Source organism: Miscanthus floridulus, chromosome 1 (genome assembly GCF_019320115.1).
Source record: "Miscanthus floridulus cultivar M001 chromosome 1, ASM1932011v1, whole genome shotgun sequence".
Classification (NCBI taxonomy): Eukaryota; Viridiplantae; Streptophyta; class Magnoliopsida; order Poales; family Poaceae; genus Miscanthus; species Miscanthus floridulus.
The window spans coordinates 17311323-17325334 of record NC_089580.1 but is presented as its reverse complement, the minus strand read 5'-3'; the positions used below and the strand labels follow the sequence as shown (position 1 = coordinate 17325334).

Genomic DNA, 14012 nt, shown 5'->3' with positions numbered 1-14012 from the left:
TATGACAAGATACATGTGTGTCCGAAGGGGTGCGTCCTATTTAGGAAAGAACACGCGGATGCAAAGTACTGCCCAAGTGTAAATCCTCTAGGTACGTGGAGGTAGACTCAGGCGATGGCCAGAAGAGGCAGCTTAAGATCCCCATGAGAGTCCTACGACACCTTCCATTCCTGGAGGCTCCAACGGCTATTCATGACCGGGAATCCGTGAAACAGATGACATGGCACAAAAACGGCACACGGTACAATCCTGAGAAGATGGTACATCCATCCGATGCTGATGCATGGAAGTACTTCAATTCGCGGCATCCTCTCAAAGCAGAGGAGGCTCGTAATGTACGTGTCGCTGGCAACAGATGGGTTCAATCCATATGGCATGATGGCTGCACCATACACATGTTGGCCCTGTTCGTCATCCCCCTGAATCTCCCCCCCGCGTCTCCTTTCAACGGCATACCGTGTTCCTATCGTTGATAATCCCTGGACACCCGGGGAGTAATATGGGTGTCTTCATGGAGCCTGTGATAGATGAGTTGATCGATGCTTGGGTCAAAGGGGTGTGGACATACGACCGAGCTACGAAGACTAGCTTCAAAATGCACGTCTGGTACCACTACTCCCTGCACGACTTCCTGGCGTACGGGTTAATGTGCGCCTGGTGTGTTCAGGGGAAGTTCCCATGCCCAATATGCAAGGAAGCTGTGAGGTTCATATGGTTGAAGAAGGGTGGCAAGTATTCGTCGTTCGACAAACATCATCAATTCCTCCCTCTTGACCATCCATTCAGAGAAGACGTCAAGAGAGGTGTCAAAGTGATGGACCCTAGACCGCTTGAGGACTGGGGCGAGGTTCGTGCTCAGATAGATGCTCTCATGCCCAACGAAGATGGTGGTTTCGTGGGATATGGTGAGCAACATATGTGGACTCATAAGTCCGGCTTGACGAGGCTCCCCTATTTCGATGACCTCCTACTGCCCCATAACATTGATGTCATGCACACTGAAAAGAATATCGCCGAGGCACTTTGGGCAACGCTCATGGACACTGACAAGTCTAAGGACAACCCTAAGGCTAGAGTGGACCTGGCGACGTTGTGCGATAGGCCAAACCTAGAGATGCGGCCTCCTGCAACAGGAAAGCAGTGGAGAAGGCCTAGGGCCCCCTATGTCTTGAAAATCGATCAAAGGAGGGAAGTACTTCGATGGATCAAGAATTTAATGTACCCTGATGGGTATGCAGCGAATCTGAGCAGGGGAGTGAACTTAGAGACTCTGCGAGTCAACGGATGAAGAGTCATGACTACCACATATGGATTGAGCGGATACTCTGTCTGGTTCGAGGCTATGTCCCTGAGCATGTCTGGCTAGTGCTGGCAAAGTTGAGCTACTTCTTTCGCCAGCTTTGTGCCAAGGAGCTATCTTCGACGTCATTACAGAATTGGAAACTATGGCACCTGAGTTGGTCTGTGAGCTTGAGAAGATCTTTCCACCTGGCTTCTTCTTGCCGATGCAGCATCTGATTGTGCACCTCCCGACCGAGGCACGGTTGGGGGGGCCCTGCAGGCCCGTTGGTGCTATCCAATCGAGCGATGTCTAAAGACTCTTCGCAAGAAATGTACAAATAAAGCCAGAATTGAGGCTTCCATTAGAGGCAAGCATTCGGGAGGAGGTTGCAAACTTCACGACATCCTACTACAAGCCGAACCTTCCTAGCAAGCATAATCCACCCCCTCGTTACAATGCTGGCGAAGTTGAATCGACCCTCAGCCTTTTCAAATGCCAACTAGGCAGCGCAAGTGGATCGACCCCCAAGAGATTATCCAGAAGAGTGGCGCAGAATCACGCTATATGTGTTCACCAACCTTGTCGAGGTTGCGCCATTCATTAAGTAAGTTCTCAACGAACTTGTTTCAATACGACGTCACTATTCTGTATCGAACCCCATTGATTCTCTTTGGTACAGGGAATTTGTTCGTCAAGAGTGGCATCAATCAAGGGATCCTACCCCGCACGAACATGATACCCTTCTTTCAGAGGGTGCGGGAGCTGGGAGGCCTGATTTCATTTCTTGGTTCAAACAAAAGGTCGTACGTTTCGATATTCCTTAGTAGCTCGTACGTTCCAATAGTATAACGATGTATCATGCTTGAGCTTGCAGGCAAACCAATGCGTCCATGAGTGACGAGTTGAGACAGGTTGCAAACGGCTTCAAGTTAAGGGTGAAGTCATATACCGGTTATGACGTGAACGGATATCGCTTCCACACGTCAAGACACGAGAACTCGGCCCGGTCGGAAAACCACCAACAGCCAAGTTTTTACGCCGGGCACTAATGGCGTCGAATACTACGGAATAATTGAGGAGATCTATGAACTTGAATATGAGGGCCGGGTACCTCTTACTCCTGTCATATTCAAGTGCCACTTTGATCCTGACGAACGAGACGGACCCCTCATCTTGGGCTAGTCGAGATTAGGCATGATTCCGTCTATAAAGGAAAAGATGTCTATATTGTGGCTCAACAGGCCGTGCAGGTGTATCATACGCCATACGTGCCAAGACAAAGACCATCTTAAGGGTTGGTCTATTGTGCACCAGGTATCTTCGCACGGTAAACTACCTGTTCCAAATGATGAAGATTACACCTTCGACACAAACACATATGATGGAGAGTTCTATCAAGCATGGGCTACAAGGGAGCTTTGAGATAGTCTTACCCGGTGTGACGACCGCCATGGAAGTAGACAATGAAACGGTTGATGACGAGGACCCTGGAGTGTAGTGCTAAATCCGAAGGACATTCAAATGCTTGAGCGATTCCATTTAGGCAAAGACAATGAAGAAGACACAGAACCTTCGGATAGTGTTGCCCATTTGGACAATTTTGACAGTGATGATGAGACCTATGACCCCAATCATGAAGATTATTCCTAAACCATGTAATACTATGTTTTTTATTAAATTTTGTTATGTTTATTCATTTTGAACTATTTGACATGTATGTACTAACGCTTGTTGTTCATTCTTTGTACATTGCAGGTGACAGAACAAAGATGGTGGGCAACCGTTCACCGAGGCAGGTGCTCTCGGTGTACCAGAGGCTACGCCCTCCTGATGGAGGCGAGGGGACGTCTTCGCCCCCAGCGCGAGAGCAGGCCCGGGTCGCCCCAGCACGGGGAGGGGGAGGGGGAGGGGCCGGGTGCCCTAGGAGGGACCCGCCCTCCTCCCCGGCTCTCGACCAGCCAGGACCCGTCTCCTACCCCGGAGGACCACGTGGCGGCCACGGGCACGACCACAGACACTCCGTCGGGGGACGAGGGGACTCAGCAGACGGAGGACAGTTCTGCTCAGTCGGCTCCCTACCTGCGAGGTCCCACAAGCCTTCCTCCGGTTCCGCTTCCTGACCGACGCCCACTGGTTCGTCCTGTGGGAAGAAGGTAAGTAACTATAGATGTTATCACTAGTACTTCATATGATACGTTGAAAATCAAAAGAGAAACTGATAATTTTTCTAATCACTTATGCAGGGGCTGGCTAGTTCTGTCGGGTGCTCTTGACCCCCCACGCACCCCCGCTACCGTCCTGGATGTCTGTGCAGGAAACACTTCCCCGGCCTTGTGGACTTGAAAGAGGGGAGGTGGGAGCCGGCCTGGTCGTGGGACAGGTACAAGCTCGGCTCGGATGACGAGCAGGACAACAAGCAGGAGCGGGTTTTGGTGGACTTTTGGGTAAGTGTCTCACAACATAGCTCAATACATCTCCTCCATTGGTTAAGTCTTTTATTGAAATAATGAACGGATACATCGTGTTTGTATGCAGAGGTACTTCAAGGCCGAAGAAGGTCGAGAGACCCTGGCGGATCAGACGGCACACAGAGCCTGTAAGAAGTACGTCGGACATGATTCACAGGCGCGACTCCAGGCCCGTCGACTACTACAGGTCCATCAAGAAAGAGCCCCTCAACAAAAGCGCAAGAAAGTGGCGCTGACCAAGGAGCAGTACCTTCAGGTAGGTGAATAATTGATTCATTTTGAGATTTAGTAGGTCCAGAATTGATCTTCTTATATGTCAAACACTTGATGATGTGTAGGTGCCGGCCTCGTGGTGCATGTCGCATAGATCGGCATGGTCGAGGATCGTGGACAGGTACCTTGACCCGGCGTACATCGCAAAGCAGAGCAAGGCAAGCGAAGCGGGCACTGAGGACCGCTCCAACTCACCACCAAGGCAGCCGCAACCTCCCCGCATTCAAGCGGGCACTTGTACGAGATGTCATTTATCTATTCTAACGCTCAATTTTGCCTGATTTCTAATCATCTTGCCGTCTTTCTCGCAGGAGGTGGCACACCCGGACGTGCCGGTGTCGGAGTTTGGGGCATGGGCTGTGTCCCACATGGGCCCGGTGAAATCCGGTGTCGTCTTCAACCCGGATGCCACTGCCCAGGCTTACTCTGACCCGAGCGTCCACGCTAAGGTCAGAGACTACACGGAGGCGGTTAGGGCGCTCCGTGGCTCAGATCACAATCTGAGCACTGAGCCCCTTGAGACAGAGGTGATCGTGAGGCTGGGGCAAGGCAGGAAGCACGGGCGGTTGTGGATTGCAGACGGCGCCGACTCCTCGAGCTCTGCACCCTCTCTCTCCGACGTGAGGGCACGGAGCATGGCCAGAAGCCTTCCCATACGTGCACGGCCTACTCCAACACTGTCGCGGGTCGACGAACTTCAGGTAATTCCGGTTTCACTCGTCGTACATTGAACGTTACACACATTGATCAGATTTGCAATACTGAAACATGTGATTGAAACACTGCAGGCCGAGCTGGCAGAGACAAGGGAGACGCAAGCGCACCTGACCGCAGAGCTGGAGGCCACGAAGAAGCAGATGGCGGACATGTATCAGATCATGCAAACCATCGGGCAAGCATCGGGTGTCCAAGTGCAGTTGCCAGCTCCAGCTCCGGTTCGACACTTCACTCCTGTGAGTATGAAAGTTTAATGCGTTCGTGCCGTTGGGATTGTCGGCCTTCGTGCCGTGATTTTCGGCCTTCGTGCCGTTGGGATTGTCGGCCTTCGTGCCGTTGTGATTGTCGGCCTTCGTGCTTGTTTCTTGCAGGTTGGAAACCTCCCCGTGCAGGGGAGGTGCTGCCGAAATTTTCAATTTTGAGTCTAACACATGCAATCTCTTCTCTTTTGTGCAGCCTCTCGGCGGGTTCAAACAATCCCGCTACGTGTCACCGGTGGCTGATCGCGTCAACCCTTCGCCGTACGTCGTCCTTCACCGCAGTCCGGGGGCCACACCTGCAGTCTCCGTCGCCGCAGTAGGGATGTTGAACTTGTAATAATAAACTTGTGATGTTGAACTTTGGTGCATTTGTGATGGATTTTCGATGGATTTATTAAATATGCGTGTGCTTGTGATATATAATGCATGTGGTGATATAGATGTGATGATTGATGTATATATATACATATATATATATATTGTCTGTTACAATGGAATGTAAAAAAAATTTAAATTCTCGGGGTCTTTGCCGAGTGCCATGGGCAAGGCACTCGGCAAAGATTTTTTTTAAAAAATTATAAAATTCTTTGCCGAGTGCCATGCCGCGGCACTCAGCAAAGTATTTTTGTTTAAAAAAAATCAGAAATTCTTTGCCGAGTGCCTAAACAGGGCACTCCAACAAAGAAATTATTTAAAAAACAAAATAAAAAAAACTTTGCCGAGTGCCTGCGCAGGGGCACTCGGCAAAGTAATTTTAAAAAAAAAACTTTGTCGAGTGCCCCTGCCAGGCACTCGGCAAAGTACTTTTTAAAAAATAAATTTTTTTTGCCGAGTGCGGGGTCAGGCACTCGGCAAAATACCGTTAACGCCGGCGCCGCATACGGCCGAAAATATTTGCCAAGTGCTGCCCCAAGCACTCGGCAATTTTTTTTATTTTGCCGATGCTCAAATAAAAAGCACGCGGCAAAGACCCTTTGCCGAGCGGACTTTGCCGAGTGCTACACTCGGTAAAGCCTTTGCCAAGTGCAAAGGGCTCTTTGCCGAGTGTAAAAACACTCGGCAAAACCACGGCCTCCAGTAGTGCAGGTACCTTGTGCATGAAGCCATGAAGGAACACCCTCTAACTTTGGTACTTACCCACGCGTTGCTCTCTTAACCTTTGACGCAAGTCGCACGGCTCTCCGGTCTAGTCAGCTAGCCACGCACTAGTATAAAATGCACACGCCCCCATCGGCCAATGTGTGTGCATGCAGTGCATGATTTTTCTCTTATGCATATTAAGACTGACCACAGCGTTGTCGTTGCTTGAAAAAAATTTCAGCCTCCCGTACGTTCCGATGCCTCAACTCCAGATATTTCCACAGCGTGGGCATCGACGATTCACTGTGCTTGGGACCTCACCCACAGAACCAGCCTCTTCTTTCTCTATCCTTTCATGTGCCAGGGACTTTCTCCCCTTCGTCTCCGCCCAAAGCCTCCCTGATCGATCTCTCCATCCCCGCTAAATTAGGCTGCAGAAACCACAAAAATCGATCTCTCCATCCCCAAATCAAAGCTCTCCTCAAAATCGTGGTTCCATAGCACTTATCTTTGGAGGATCTGGTCACCACTTCTTGTTCAAGGTTCAGGGCATCTCAGCACCGTGAGATGGTGTCAGCAGCCATCGTCGTCGATCCGGCCACCCGCCACGCTGTAGGGGCCGGCATCAGCCTCACGGCGACGGCGCTGAAGGGTCGAGATGGCGGACTAGAGGGGGGTGAATAGTCTTTTCTAAAATTAATCGCGTCGGCTAACCGAAACAAGTGCGGAATTATAACTATCGGTCTAGCCAAGACTACACCCCTCTATCTATGTTCACTAGCACCTTGCAAAGATACTAATCAAGCAACAAAGGTGTCAGGCTAGCTAGAGCTCTCCTAACCAATTCTAGAAGTAAGGTCACACAAACCTATGCCACTAGTACTTTAAGCAACAAGGGGAGCTCCTACACTTGCTAGTAAGCAAAAGCACAAAGCTAACTAAGCTCACTAGCAATGCTCAATAACAAGGCAACCAATGCCTAATTAGAGAGCGCAAAAACTTAGCTACACAAACTAAGCAATGCGACTAACAAGGTTACTAAAACCAAATTAGCCATGCAAGGGAGCTACTTCTATGCTACACAAGCAAGAAGGTAATTAGCAAGCTACACAAGCTATCTAATTACAAGAGCAACTACACAAGCTTAATATGTATAAAAGTAATTGCAAGCTTGTGTAACGGGGATGCAAACCAATGGGAAGAATAAGGTTGACACGATGATTTTCTCCCGAGGTTCACGTGTTTGCCAACACGCTAGTCCCCGTTGTGTCGACCGCTCACTTAGTGTTTGGCGGCTAATTAGCATCACCCGCTAAGCCCGCACGTCGGGCGCCGCAAGAACCTACCCCTTGAGTGAGGGTAGCTCAATGACACGCTTTACTAGAGTTGCTCTTCGTGGCTCCCGTGGGGCGAGCACAATGCCCCTCACAAGCACTTCTCTGGAGCGCCGCACAAGCTTCTTGCGCGCTTCGACGGAGACCACCACCAAGCCGTCTAGGAGGTGGCAACCTCCAAGAGTAACAAGCACCACCGGCATGCAACTCGATCACCTAGTGCCACTCGATGCAACCTCACGATGCAATCGCTCTAGAATCGTTCACTCACACAATCGAATGATCACTATCAAGTATGTGTGAGATGGAGGGCTCCTAAGCACTCTCAAGCATGGACACAAAGTCCCCCAAGGTTCTCCACACCAGCCATGGCCGAAGGCCACTTCTATTTATAGCCCCAAGGGCTAAACTAGCTGTTACCCCCTTCACTGGGCAAAAATTGGGCTGACCGGACGCTCCGATAGTGTTGACCGGACGCTGGACCTCAGCGTCCGGTCGCCCGCAGATGGCCACATGTCCCGATTCAACGGTCACTTGACCTGACCGGACACAGCAGCTTCAACTGACCGGACGCTGGACCTCAGCGTCCGGTCGTTTCCAGTAAGCTCCCCGAGGCGTATTTCTTCGACCGGACGCGTCCGGTCGCACGTGATCAGACGCAGCCCAGCGTCCGGTGCAATACCCTCAGTACTGTGCCGACCGACCAGCTCGACCGGACGCACCCTGCCAGCGTCCGGTGCTTTCAGATCCAGCGTTCGGTCAGTTGACCGACGCCAGCATCTTCACGATCACTCGTTTTCACTTCTAACTTCTTCACCCTTGCTCTAATGTGTCAACCACAAGAATTTGCATCCGGCGCAATAGAAAATAGGCATGCCATTTTCCCAAAAGCGCTGAATCCTGCAAACACCACCTCCTTTGTAAATGTGCCAACACCACCAAGTGTACACCACCATGTGTGTGTTAGCTTTTCACAATCATTTCCCAAAGGATGTTAGCCACTCAACTTGCCACGCCACTCGATCCTAGCGACGATGCAAAGTTAGATCACTTGAGTGACACTAGATGACCGATATACAACAAGTTTGCTCCTCTTGATAGTATGACCATCTATCCTAAACCCGGTTATAAACTTCTCTACACACCTATGACCGATGAAATGAAATGCCCTAAGTTATACCTTTGCCTTGTGCATTCCATTCCATCTCCTTCAATGTTGATGCAACACATGCACCAACATGATCAACAATGATATGATCCACTTCATTTCATCACGTGATCATATTGGTTCATCGATCTTGACTTTACTTGCTCTTCACCGTTGCCATCGTCCATCGGCGCCAAGTCTTGCTCAAGCTTCACCGCCACGTGGTCCATCACTCCAAAGCCTTTGACTTGCCCTTCACGCTTGCAACCGGTCCATCAAGCCAAGTCTTGTCTTGATCTTCTCCACCTTGATCACATGACTCAATGTCATGTCTCATGTGCAATAAGCTCCTTCATCATCACATATGTGAGCTTTGCAACATCTCCAAGCCATTTTCACCTCCATGGCATATGTTGCTCACACACATATACCTATGGACTAATCACCTGTGTATCTCGCATAAACACAATTAGTCCACCTAAGTTGTCACTCAATTACCAAAACCAAACAAGGACCTTTCAGGCGCCTCCAGCCATGTCGCGGGGCTACCTCCAGCACACCGCGGGGGTCACGGGCAGGCACACAACCGGGCGCATCCAGCCAAGGGGCTACCTCCAGCACACCACGAGGGTCGTGGGCAGGCACACGACGGGGCGCATCCAGCCACGCCGTGGCGACCGCCGTAAGGCACACCGCAAGGGCCGGCCCCCATCAATCACGTCGGCGGCGGCTAGCCAAGTCGCAGGGATTGACGGCCCCAGCTTTGGATGCTGCTTCGCCTTAACCCGCAGTCAACCGAGCTCAGCTCCAGGTGCGTGCTAGCTCCATCAACTAATCCTTTTGTTGCTGCTGTGTAACTCTTTTTTTTTCTTTATTGCCATGCTATCTATAATTCTTGTGATATTGGAAATATGAAGTGCACAAGCAGAGGTGGTACATCTAATGTCGAATACAATTAGAATTTTTTTGCGATGGATGATGCTGGAAGTAAACATTACAACTAGAATTTTTTGCGATGGATGATGCTGGAAGTTTTGAATCAAATATGAAGTAAACATTACAACTAGAAATTACACACATGAGAATTTAGTTTATTACACACATGATAAGTTGGTACATCTAATGTTGAATGATGCATGATAATACAAACATTACAAGTAGAAATTACATAATTTACTAAGCTTGATTTTGTCCAAATCGCTGCCATATATGCTCAACTAAGTCCTCTTTTAGCTGACGACGCATATCTCGGTTTCTAATGTCTTCTTCTACCTCCAGTAGTGTTGAAAATCCATGAATAGGCTCGTGTCCAAATCCAGCCAATACGGATGAAGAGCTAGGCTGGTCATATTCACTCTCATAGTTGTCGTCATAGCGAACTCTAAAAGTATCCCTCTCATCCTCCACAATCATGTTATGCAGTATAATACATGCATACATGATTTCAGCAAGTGAGTTCATTTGCCACATACGTGATGGGTTGCGTATAATAGCAAAGCGAGCTTGCAAAACACCAAATGCACGTTCCACGTCTTTTCTTGCTCCCTCTTGATGCTCTGCATATAATTTGTCTTTCTCACACTGAGGCAAGGGTATTGTTTTTACAAATGTTGCCCACTCGGGATAAATACCATCTGCTAGGTAATACCCCATGTTGTACCTAGTTCCATTGACCATGAAATGAACTTCTGGGGCTCTTCCTTGAAGTACTTCAGTGAACAAAGGTGACCGGTTTAGGACGTTGATGTCATTGTTGGACCCAGCAACACCAAAAAATGCATGCCATATCCAAAGATCATGTGAGGCAATAGCTTCTAGCATGAAACTAGGATGTTTTATGTCACCACGGGTATACTGCCCTCTCCATGCCTTTGGACAACTCCTCCATTGCCAATGCATGCAATCTAGACTCCCCAACATACCAGGAAAACCACGAGCTTCACCTATATGAAGTAAACGTTGAATATCTTCTCTAGTTGGCCTCCTTAGGTATTTTTCACCAAAATTTGCAATCACACCTTGACAGAATTTTTTCATGCACTCAATAATTATGGTTTCTCCTATTCTGAAATTTTCATCCCACATGTCAGCAGGTGTACCATATGCTAACATGCGCATAGCAACTGTGCATTTATGCAATGGTGAAAATCCCATCTTCCCAAATGCATCGTTCCTTTGACAGAAATATGGAGACCAAGAACTTAAGGTATGTACAATTTGTAGGAATAGGTGACGTTTCATACGGTACCTACGCCGGAACTGAACATCATTGTACACTAGATTTTCTGAGAAATAATCTACAACCAGCCTATCACTAGCAGCTTCCCAATTTCTTTCTATATGCCTTCTAGGAAATTGACGATGGTCATTGCACGTATCTCCTAGTTGAGCCTCAATCTGACCTTGAAACTTTGCCTCAATCTGAGCTTCCACTGGATCATCCATGAACTCCCAAAAGAACTGCTGAATGTTAATCCTGTTTGCTGGTTCTTCAGGAGAACTTCCTGCAGGATCTTGTGTATTTGATGCCATTCCCTTAGCCCCTAGATTAGAGTATGCTGGGAGGTGTGAAGTGTTCTGAGAACACCACCTTCTATTTATAGGAAAAGCTGGTCACAACAACTAGTTTCCAACGGCTAGATCCAAATGTGCTGCAACAGCTAGATTCTAACACTGTAACTGGAACTGTAGCTTTTTACATCGGCTAGATTCTAGTGGAATAAAATGTACACGTGAGGACAATGTGCTTTAACAAAAGTGATATTCAGATTCCAATGTCCTTCATAAATAGATTATAAATTGACATAATAGGACAATACATATATAGGGAAAAGCTGGTCACAACATTACATGATAAGCTACTTCTACCAACACAATACAAATATTGAAGGCTACTTCTACAAACTGAGCTTTTCAAGGGAAAAGCTCTTTAGCTAGCAAATCCAAGACTTGTTTATGTCTTCCTAAAGTATCATCATCATAACCTAAAGTGTCCTTGTTAAATAGCTGTATATATGCTGCAAGTTTGTCTAACTTGTTCCTCTCCTTGTTATTTTCAGCATTCTTGTCATCAACTGCAGCTTGAGCTAATGCTGCTTTAGCCATTTTTTTAGCAGCCATAGACTTCCGTAGTTGTAGTTCATTGAACTTCTGCATGCTTTCCTCTATAAAAGACTTCCTTCTGAACACTTCTGTTTTCCTTTCTTCTTCTCAGATTTGGCTGCATCTCTCCCTTGTGGTCGCCACGATTCAACAGATGCACCATCTGTGTCTTGAGCTGAAGAAGAGCTGTAAGCACCAGATGAATTCAGCTTAATCCTCTTTTGCAATTCATGTGCTGGGTAAGCTCTAGCCCATTTAGGTTGGTCCTTCAACACTGCCCACCAATGTTCCAATGGGAATGGTCGTTTCTTTTTCATAAGTCCCTTCCACTTTGCCCGAACCTCCTCCATAAGCTGATCATCAGATTGACCACTAGCATTTCTATTCTTGACATCATTGTAGACTCCATTGAACTTGTTAATGAGAGGCATATTCTTGTGCTAGTGTTCTTTGCACTGCATTGCTATTCTTCTTTGCTGCCTGGGAGCATTCTTGTTGTACTCAGCTGCGATTTCCTTCTAGAATCGATCTCGAGGCTTTCCATTGCCATCGATTGGATCATTAGAATTCTTGAGCCAGGCACTTACTAGGCGTAGGTTTTCCTCTTCACGCCAAAGCTTGCGACCTCCTTGCTTTTCACCTTCATCTGTGCTGCTCTCACTGCCTTCTTGAATTTGAACAGGTGCTGACTGCATTGGAGGGGCTCTGGACGCCGGAGAAGATGAAGCAATGGGGCTGCTCTCATCACCCCTGGAGTTGCTGCCACCACTTCCAAAGAAGGGCATTGATCCAATTGGAGATGCTGGACCATTTCGTGGTAACCTCCATGGTATGCTGGTGGTGGAAAAGGGAAGTGCTAGAAACTTGGTGGTCCTCCAAAGGAATTGCTGATATTTTGTGGGTAGGGACCATGCAAATTGGTGGGTGGATAGTTCATGGGGTAGTGTTGTTGCTGATTGAAGGTTTGGAAGTTTGGGTATTGCTGTGTGTTTGGATTTGGTGCTTCTGTGTGTGAGTTGATGAGATTTGAGAAACTAGAAGAGGAAGAGTGGTCCATCTTTGAACTTTTGTATTTGGATATATGCCTGATCTATACTTGGTGAACTATATGTATATATATGCAGCAAGCCGCAACGGCTAGCATGCAACGGCTAGCATGCAAGGCAATGGCCAGGACCAACGGCCGCATGAGATAATAATATTTTAGTCATCTAGAACCAACGGCTGGTTGGAAATAATTTTTTATTGGTTCAAGCATCGGTGAACGCACTTGCCACGGTGCCTAAAAAATTGGACCAAGCATCGACTGCCACAATGTTCAGCACCGGTGCTGAAACGCTCTCTCCTCTTTCAGCACCGGCAAAAGCTCACGTTGTGGCCAGTCTAAGATCGAGCTCAGTTTAACAACTCTCCACTCTCCAGTAGTCATCGTCGTAGTGGCACGGAGGCAAGCCGTGCACAACGACACACGGCACACGTCCACGGTCCACAAGATGATGAAGCTGTCACGCCCCGTGCACGCGACGATGCTGATGCTGCTCCTGCTACTCGCTTGCCACCGTTTCCAGCTCTCCGACTGTGCCAAACCATCGTCTCCGCGGGAGAAAGCCGCGGTGTTACCCTCTGCTCACCGCCATGATGCCGAGGACGACGGGCACCTGCCCAGCATGGAGACGATGGTCGGAGACGTCGTCGGAAGCTCAAGGACACCCGTAGAGAAATGACATTTCATCTGCTTCGATTTTGGGTTTTAGTCTCGGTATTTTTTGTGTCCGGGAGTAAAGGAAGAATTAGTCCCGGTTGAAGCTACCAACAGGGACTAAAGGCCCCTGTCCTGGCACGCTTTTGCAGCAGGCGACTTTTAGTCCCGGCTGGTAATACCAACCGGGACTAAAGGGTGACTTTTTAGTCCCGCTTGGTGTCACCAACCCGGATTAAAGGTCTCCCACCCGGGACTAAAGGTACCCCACATGTCAATTCAAAAGGAGAGCGTCTAGGATCCTGTCACATGTGGTGTACAGCTGAATTGGTAAAGAATTTATGTGCGAGGAAAGAGGTCCTGGGTTCGAATCTCACACATCGCAAGAGAGGTCTCCCTACAATTTCATTTATTTTTCTTCTGAGGATGGACCTTTAGTCCCGGTTATGTGACCCGGGACTAAAGGCCAGGACCTTTAGTCCCGGATTTGTAGTCCCGGTTGAGAAACCGGGACTAAAGCCAGTTTCCAACCGGGACTACAACCCATTTCTCTACTAGTGGGACGACCAACGATGCTGCTGGCCTCGCGGCACCGGCACCGTCGTCGGACGCGACACCTGTGCAGGGCAAGGAGGAGGAAGGCGTTGGGT

At 48.6% G+C, this 14012-nt stretch overlaps 2 protein-coding genes and 1 long non-coding RNA gene across 3 annotated transcripts; 2 read left to right on the top strand and 1 right to left on the bottom strand.

The window, feature by feature from the left end:
* The first annotated feature begins 4197 nt into the window (after nucleotides 1-4197).
* LOC136474582 (uncharacterized) lies at nucleotides 4198-5022 on the top strand. Its single transcript, XM_066472149.1, has 3 exons — nucleotides 4198-4260; nucleotides 4335-4724; nucleotides 4812-5022. Exons 2-3 carry the CDS (start codon nucleotides 4392-4394, stop codon nucleotides 4992-4994), a joined length of 516 nt encoding a protein of 171 aa, XP_066328246.1. The 5' UTR covers nucleotides 4198-4260; nucleotides 4335-4391; the 3' UTR covers nucleotides 4995-5022.
* A 4715-nt stretch (nucleotides 5023-9737) lies between these two features.
* LOC136452722 (protein ALP1-like) lies at nucleotides 9738-11093 on the bottom strand. Its single transcript, XM_066453321.1, has one exon. The coding sequence runs from the start codon at nucleotides 11091-11093 to the stop codon at nucleotides 9738-9740; it is 1356 nt and encodes a 451-aa protein (XP_066309418.1).
* Nucleotides 11094-11766: 673 nt separating this feature from the next.
* LOC136474575 (uncharacterized) lies at nucleotides 11767-12754 on the top strand. The gene is made up of 2 exons (XR_010762961.1): nucleotides 11767-11922; nucleotides 12346-12754. It is a non-coding gene; the product is annotated as an uncharacterized lncRNA (long non-coding RNA).
* Nucleotides 12755-14012: the final 1258 nt, after the last annotated feature.

Bases quoted from the DNA above. Each gene is read 5' to 3' on its own strand.
- LOC136474582 (XM_066472149.1), top strand. From the start codon at position 4,392: ATGGGCCCGGTGAAATCCGGTGTCGTCTTCAACCCGGATGCCACTGCC. The intron at 4,725-4,811 runs GTAATTCCGGTT...GAAACACTGCAG, and splicing joins CGCGGGTCGACGAACTTCAG to GCCGAGCTGGCAGAGACAAG.
- LOC136452722 (XM_066453321.1), bottom strand. From the start codon at position 11,093: ATGGCATCAAATACACAAGATCCTGCAGGAAGTTCTCCTGAAGAACCA.